The sequence below is a fragment of the Hibiscus syriacus genome, unplaced genomic scaffold, assembly GCF_006381635.1.
Source record: "Hibiscus syriacus cultivar Baekdansim isolate YM2019G1 unplaced genomic scaffold, ASM638163v2 tig00110578_pilon, whole genome shotgun sequence".
NCBI classification, from domain to species: Eukaryota; Viridiplantae; Streptophyta; class Magnoliopsida; order Malvales; family Malvaceae; genus Hibiscus; species Hibiscus syriacus.
In genome coordinates, this window is record NW_024062789.1 from 194,295 (window position 1) to 202,965 (window position 8,671).

The following is an 8,671-nucleotide window of genomic DNA, read 5'->3' on the forward strand; positions in this document are numbered from 1 at the left end:
ATGTTATTAATATACATTTGTACACCTTGAAAAAAATTCCTCAATCCGCCGATAGGAGGAATCGATAACACTAACACCATCTATAAACGATATGTTAATTACATAACATTGTATTCTAAGTTATCGTTTGACTAACTTAGATTACATCCCGAAAATCCAACTTCAGTATCTAACCATCTTATACAGATTCCCAACACGGAATTCAGCCGACAACTTGTAGAATCCATTCAGCATTATGTCCAAAGGCAGGAAATGGTGGGCAGTGGGGGCATTAATATGCTTTTAGTCTTTAGCCCTCGCAATAACTACCGTGCGCATGGTTTTCTTTTCAAATTATTGGCCTTTTCCACTATAACATTTCAAGCGTCATCGTGTGTGTATATATATCTAAATTTGTGAACAGAGAAATATAATATGGATTGTCAATTTGCGGAGGTGGTGGTCACCGTAGTTGCCGTTGGCTTGTTTTTTCCCAAGCATAAATATCAGTAATGGAAGTCACCGTCATCCCAAGTAGAACCATAGTGTTTACTATCATCGACTACATGTCCAACATATAACGACCCTTTCCCGAAAAGTCCAGGTCAATGCCATGCACTCAGTTCGTAGCTATCCTTTTCTCCATCATTATTGTTGCGTCAAAACCCCACGCTGTCGCTGATTTTAGGTCATCACTGTCATGTTGGTTTTTCTTTTCTTTTCTTTTCTTTAATTATACATACCACTCAATTATATGTTAGATAAATTGTAGTATATCATTTTTTTAAACATTACAAATTAATTATTTAATTAAAACATTATTATAAATAAATTATTGATTGTTAAATGTTACATGAAATAATTGTGTAATATAGTATAATAATAGTTTTGGTTTCAAAATTTATCCATTTTATTAATTTGATCATAATTCAAAATAATTTAATAAATTTAATCTTTTATAATTAAAAATTCTATTAATTTAATCTGTGTTCTTCTCTCATAAATATTATATCATTTTCTCTTACTGTTCTCATATAATGATAGTTTAACAGTTATTTGTTTTTTTATTTTATTTTATTGATAGTATTTTGATCTGATGACTTTGTTTCGTTTAACACTATCACAAAAAAAAAATTAAGGCTTGATATAAAAATAATTATCCAAACTATATCATTTAGGTGCGTAAATTATTTTTCGGTTAATCCAGGTGTCTAACGTTACAAACATTATCATTTTAAGTGTCTCGGGCATAATGACTATTAAAAATTTTCGTTAAGTGACATATGTCATGTTTTGATAATTTAGAAATTTTTATTCAAAATAAGAAAACTTAAAAATATATTTTCTTTGAAAAAAACTTAAATTTTAAAAATTTAAAAAAAATCAAAACTTTCAAAACCTTTACTCCAAAGCATACGCTTGCCACCGTGTAGGGAGAGAGGAGGGCGGGACGGGAGGGGGACTGGGGGATGAGAGAGAGGGGCCTGGGGAGGGGACAGCGGGAGAAAGGGAAGCTGGGTTTTTTTTTTTAAATATAATAATTTATTTTTATGTTTTCTTAAATAAAATCTTCAAAATTATCAAAATAAGATACGTTTCTTTTAACATGATTTTTTAACGAATGTTACGGTCATGACTCTTAAAAAATAGTAACATTTATAATGTTAGACACCAGAATTGATTGAAAAATAGATTAGACATCTAAATGGAAAAATCATATAATTTGAGTACTTATTTTTACATTAAACCAAATTTTAATTATAAATAGTTAAATTTAAAATTATTTTAAATTAATAAGACCGAATTAAGAGAATGTATAAATTAAGAAGTTTTAAACTATTACTGTCTTAAGTAATATTATACATTTATTTTAAATTTTAAAAACAAATTATATGTTTATAATAATATTTTAAATAATAGATTTTTTAAAGAAAAAACTCATTTGTTATTTTTAACCATGTAATTATCATATGTAATTTGGTAAGTCTCTAGATATGTTTGAAATGTTATGTTGAAGATCACTGAAACTGATGGAACGAGTCGTGATTGATTTTTTTCCAAATGAGATCTGTAATGGCAGCTCCAGACTGCTAACTTTCACGTGCGCCTAAAAGCTTACCCAGTGATAAAGGATCAAACATAAGCTGTTTGAAACCAGATAAACAAAAAGAAACCAAAAGTTTCACTGTAATATGTTCTTGGGATCACCACAAATTCTCTTTCAAATTTTATACCTTCAACAAAGATAAAACCTGCTTTAGCTAAAGCTGCTGCCACTGTCTCCCAGCTGCTCCTGCGTTTTCCCACTTTGTCTTTTTTTCTTTCACCTCTCATGTCCAAAGCAAGATTTCGGTCTATGGGTAAATATCTATGCAGATCAAAAGTGTGGGGTACCTAAACGTGGAGAGAAATAAATGGTGATGATGGATTGGGGTCACACTCACACGTGTGCATGCAGCTGACAGGTTCTGGACATGTTTGTTACCCACCACTTCACGTGCGCCCAATCCTAAAAGCTCCGTTTCCTCTTCAATTTCGTTCACTCTTTTTTATTTCTGTCCAGTTTCCACTCATCGCATTCACACGCTTGTAAACAGTTAACTGGAGTTCCTTTAGTTTAGTGGTAAGCAATCGCATGCTTTGGTTGGTGCTAGTGCATGTGTTGGACCCACTTTCATCTTTTCTTTTTCCTCTCCTTCTCAATTTCTCCTTTAGATTTTAATTTTTGAATTTAGATATTCTGGACCTGTTTCCTCCCTTAATTCACTTAATATTCTTATTTTTATAATATGTAATTATAAACTCAAACATATATAAATACTTTGATATAAATGTTGGTAATGATTAAGATGATAAAGGGATGAATCGATTTTTGATGAGTTTATAAAAAGTATTCCCTTATCTTTCTTGTTGAGTGTAAAGTGATAAGTTCCTATTTATCATAAGCGTTTTAATGCCTCATTTTTACAATAATCATCCCAATAAATATATATCATATTCTTAATAAATAAACTTAAATAAAAAGGAAGTTGTAAATTTCTAGCTAAGCTTATAAGATCAACATACTGTACAAAGCCTTAAAAGACTGGAAGTAAAAGCCTTTCTCAATCATGCAAAGCGGTACACCTCCCTGTTTAATAGAAGTATATTTACACCTATTAATGAAAAAATTACTCTGCTTTTCACTATTAATTGGACTTAAAACATTTTATATACAAAGTAAAAAGTTTTGTCCTAAACGTGTCTATAAGCTAAATCAATTTTATTAACAAATCTAATCTTCGTTTTTCCAATAAAGCAAAAGAAAAGTATACTTTTAACTTCCCAAATCTTGATTGTAAAAGAAAACCTCTTCCATAACCACTTTCACAGAAAAAAAAAATAATGGGTAATTAATTACCAATAATACTTATATTCCACATGCTATCAAAGAAATTCTTCAATAAATAAAGAAATTTACAATAATACATTATAATATATATGTTTTTAAATGTTTTTCATAATTCTATTTTAAGGTTCACCTTTACAGTTTATGACCGTTTGTTTCAATAATATTATACCAAAAATTTAAATTTTAGTATTGAAAATACAATATAATTTATCACTACACTCAATTATCAGCATGTTTTGATGCATATCTAATAAAGTTTTTACCAATTATTTTTACAGTGCCAAGAAGAGAGTGGAAGATTACCTTAGACCTAACCATGTAAAACAGCACCTTAACAAAATTTGAAGATGAAAGTCCAGTCATGCATATATTATTTTCTTGGGGACAAATACAACTCGGTTACTGCATGCATATCTTGTTGACCCGGTATGTACCCTTTTGCATGGACAGCTACATGAAGATTGTCGAGCCAATACGAAAGGCATTTGTGGTGAGGCGAGCTCACCCCCTAATCCCATAACTGGTCTTGGTTTGATCAGCTAGGGTTTGCATGGTTGTTGAGTAACATGTATATTTATAGACGCGTCGTCTAGAAGCGCAATTAAGGTGATGATAGTTACCATTCTTGTTATTTATTAGTTGATGTCCTTTCCTTGTCCGGGGAGCAAAATTGGCGTCGTTCGCAAATGAATGATCATGGATCTGCCAAATTTCATACTCCTCTGGATTTGGAGTTTTGTGCACTCTAAACAACCAGGTATTTATTTTCTTCTTAATTTACAACAAAAGTCTACGGTTGCCTTTTTTTCTTACAATATTGTTTCCAATAATACTGTCTTTTAATTATAGTCGGCAACTAATGAGGTTCTTTGCATAGATTTTATGATTTCACCCGTTCTTCGATTCATTTGGAAATTGGAAAGAATTGATGACATCGTTTCAAGAAATATTTAGATAATAAATACATTCATTAATGTGACCATGATACTAATAAAAATGATAAGGATATGATTTAGTTTCCTTAGTTATCTATGTTGTGATAATTGATACTTCATTTTAGCTGATGATGATGTTCATTTATAGTATTTTTAGTAGGAAGATTCAAGCATAAATGAAGACCTTCTTTATCTCACTTGTATCATCAACTTCTCAAGAAATCAAAACACTTACTTTAAAAGTCATTCATCTTTTTTTTTTCTCTTTTTTTTTTATTTTTATTTTCTTAATTCTGTATATTTTAGTTCCTTGACAATTATTTATGATTTTTATATTTATTTAATAAATTAACTTAAGTATTTGATTTACGTCGGATACCAATGATTATAGAATAAAAAAAACAAATGCAATATATTAGAGAATCAATTTGTTTTTATATGTAAAAAATAAGTGAAACTTTGGAGTGAAGGCAGCATAATTTGACATCCAAGTTAAGCGCTTAAGAGGATGAAAGATTAGATCCCTTTTGGCCAGTGCTTTGAAGACCATGCATGCGTATATATCTTCCCCTCCCGTTTCTTTTCCATCACCCCTCCATTTTTAGCCCTACAACAAAACTATGTATTCCAATGCCATCACTGGCACCACATATGATATATTTATGTTTTAGCCTTTGATAGATGTGAAATTTTGACTAATAGTCAATAAACAAACATTATTAAATTAGTTTATTTTATTTATTAATTTGAAATTCAAACATTATTATTTATAAAATTTAACATTTTTTCCCGTTATGATTGAAGAGTAGTGTCATTTTGAAGCAATGAGGAAAGACCCACAATTTTGACAGCAAAAAAAGGAGAAAAAAAAAGCTTTATTTTGATGATGATAAGGCATCAATGTAGAAAATCTGCCTTTTACTTTTCACCTCATCTTCAATCGTTTTTCACCTCTATCCCTATTTATTTTTCTTTGTCTCGCGTGTGAGGCTGTGAGCCACCGGTTTCAGATTCTCCAATCACTTTAGTTAATTTCTGGACAATGATCATCATTCGTTCATGTTCAAATCGTTTAATCAAACTGAAAGCAAACAAAGATCAAATTTTGGGCCTAAAGTAAAAAGTAATATTATTTTTTATGTAAACCCCCAAACAGTAACTAATGCAACGAGTTAATTACTGCTAATATTACACAATCAGACCATTAGCAATGGCTCGATTAGTATCGAGACGTGTTGTTTCGTACACAGGCAACTCTTCTCGGTACCTTTCAATACCGATAGCTGAAAGATTATTCAATTCAAAGAGATCCGAGCTTGCATAGCTTGCGGTGTCGTCGTCCTCGTCCTCGTCATCGGTGGACATTTGGTTGACATTGCAGATATCTCTCATATTGTATTCTTCCTTCTTCTTATGGTAACTATTTAAAAGATCCTTTGCAGCTTCTACAACTCGGCGATTTTCTTCCATGATCCGGATCTCGAGCTCTTTGCTTGTCCGTTTTGATGTTATGGACGTTTGCGTTTGATGATCATTTTCGTGGCCTATGTTCTCATCGTCAAGAATAACGTCATTGACGGGACAAAACCTGACCGACCTTTTGGTCCCATTCCCTCTCGAAGATGGAGTCTTGCTCAGACAAGATCTCGAAAACGAGGAAGCCGAAGAACATGTCGGTGTTGCCTGGTCGGATTTTGACTTCGTTTCCTCGTACTTTGACGATGAAATCTTTGTCTTCTTTGTATTCCCTGCCGTGAAAAGCGCGTTCAGGAAGCTTGCAAGTTTACCACCCGGAGATATCGGCTGCTTAACTTTTTTGAGGTCACTGTAAATCTTCAAGGCCTTGTATTTTGTTCTGACGAAACCACCTTCATGCTTAGGCTTTTGCTGGGTAGCGCCATGGAAACTGTTTTCGACTTCAGGCTGCCGAGCTGAGACGCCGGTCCGAATAGGCTTAGGCCTATGAGAGGTGTAATGGCTTGACGCTAAAGATGATGACCTTGATTTTGCACCGTGAAAGGAATCTGACTCGGAGGATGAAAACCCACCACCGGAACTAGAATCGGAAGAGCTGGAACTGGAGTTCAACAGCACCGGAACAAAGTCAATTCGAGAATTTCTCTCGAAATCCGCCATGGGTTTTCGTCTGATGACAACATTATTATCATCACCCTTCTTTTCCATCCATTTCTCGATCATGCAAGCACGTTGGAGGCTCGTCATTTCTTCATCCTTCAACGAACGGTGGTTGTTGTGCTTCTTCGCCATGCTAGCCTCTCTGTAGAAAATCAGATCTTTTGCTTCGCCACCGTTGGGTTCATCAATCGAACGGTAGATAGAATCGAGAAGAGTTGAAGAGAATGATGGGCTTTCTCTCCTGTACCGATGTTGTTCTGGCAATTTAACCCACAGATCCATATGGCTTTATAGACTGAAAATATAGAGAAAAGAGAAAAGAAGGAAGAAACAAGAGAATCGATCAGTGGGATTTGAATGATATTGTCTCCTTCAAAGAATGTCAAAAGCTGGCAGGAAGGTGAAAGGGAAAGAGATTATTAATGAGCATGGTTAATCATGTGGAGAGACATATTGAAGACAAACACTGGCTCGCTTCTCTCACTTTCTCTTCTTTTTTTGGCTCAAAGCAGACAATTTCATTGATGGGTTCTTGCTGGCTGCCAGAGAGAGGCAGAGGAAAGAAAGTGTAATGAAAGCCAAAGGCCACGCCTCAAGCCAACAGAGTATTAACCGAGACGTTGATGATTTGAGAGAGAGAGGAATAGAGAATATTTACGACCATTTATAAAGCCCTACACACACTTGAACAAGTGGATCCTAGCTGGCACCAATGCCTGCCAGGTGGAATAATGATGTGGCAAATTTAGTACAACCTTGTTTGTTTAGTATATTATACAAATCTCCAGAATATAATTTATGTTCAGAACTTAAATTTATCTTATTAAAATTTAGAAATAGTATTTAAATTATTTTTTATTTTACTTCAAAAAAATTATAGAAATCTGATTGGCACATACTATGTGTCATATTGTTATTTAATATATATATATATTTTAAACAGACCAAATACCTAAATAGAAAAAAATATATAATTGAAGGACCGATTTTACTGCTAAACCTTTTTCAAAAAATGATATATACGGTAATTGGTAATCCCGTTCATGTAGCGAATCCGCAATATGATTGTATATTAATGAACACAAAATCACAATTAATTAGCTTATCATAATCACCATTTTTACTATCCTTAAGCAGTGAACATGGATCACAATTATGGGGTTTAACAATAATTGACGAAAACACAGTCCATTGAATTAGCAATCTAGCAAAATCATACAACATTGTTTTGTTTTTCTTTTATGTTTGTTGGGGGAGAGATAGAGTTGTGATGATTTTTGGTGGTTTATTTATTTTTTAATTTGGACATAGAACTGTAGATGATTGTTTAGTGGAGTTAAGAGAGATACTCTAGAGAGAGAGAGTGCGCCTTTTTCTTTCTTCATCCTTACAATGTGATTTACATATAAATTATTAGGGTTCGAGTGAGTCATAGGATAATGATGATTATTTGTAAATTTATAAGGTAAATTAGATTTAACTGTCATATAATATAATTAGTTGGTAGATTATATGTGCATGTCAAGATGTTGTAACTAATTGGAGGATATAAAACTGCAAAAAACTTTGAAGAATTCCGTAATATTATAAAAGAAAGATGACAATGAAAATGTGACTTGTGAGGAGAATTCGGAAGAAATCTAATAATGATATTTGTAAATTTTATCTTAAAATTTATAAGATATAAAATTGTCACCATTTGTCCTAGACGTTATGGGCACTCTTAGCCTTCTCTACGCAATAAATTTGCTGTCATGACCAATTCCTATTTCCTAACACATAAGCATTTCCCATTAGATGGTAGACAACGCTTTTCAATGATTGCTCTTCGAAATCATAATTTGCTGCTACACTACTCTCAATAATTACTTTTCGATTTCCATTACAATCACAAGAATGGCTTAATTAGGATACAAATATTTCAATTAATCGAATTAATTCAAGATCTTGTTACCCTTAAATAAATATAACAAGTTGTATCGTAGTATATACATATGAAGATATCGATGTATGAATTTCGTTATGTATTTGATTTGGTGCATATGCATAGCCTAGTGGCATATATATACCTTATCGAATGATCTGTTGAGATAGTGATTCATGCACGAGATCTTTTTTAGCAGCAATGCAACTGTAATGTATTAAAATACAGTGCATCCCACAAAGATATGGGAAGTTTGGCATATAGTTAGTAGCAATGCAAGTGAGAAAGGGAATTTATTCAATTTCT

The 8,671-nt window shown here is 32.7% G+C and overlaps 1 protein-coding gene across 1 annotated transcript; it reads right to left on the bottom strand.

The window, feature by feature from the left end:
• Positions 1–5,412: 5,412 nt before the first annotated feature.
• LOC120133281 (protein BIG GRAIN 1-like A) lies at positions 5,413–7,085 on the bottom strand. Its single transcript, XM_039149887.1, has one exon. It carries the CDS (start codon positions 6,721–6,723, stop codon positions 5,494–5,496), a length of 1,230 nt encoding a protein of 409 aa, XP_039005818.1. The 5' UTR covers positions 6,724–7,085; the 3' UTR covers positions 5,413–5,493.
• Positions 7,086–8,671: the final 1,586 nt, after the last annotated feature.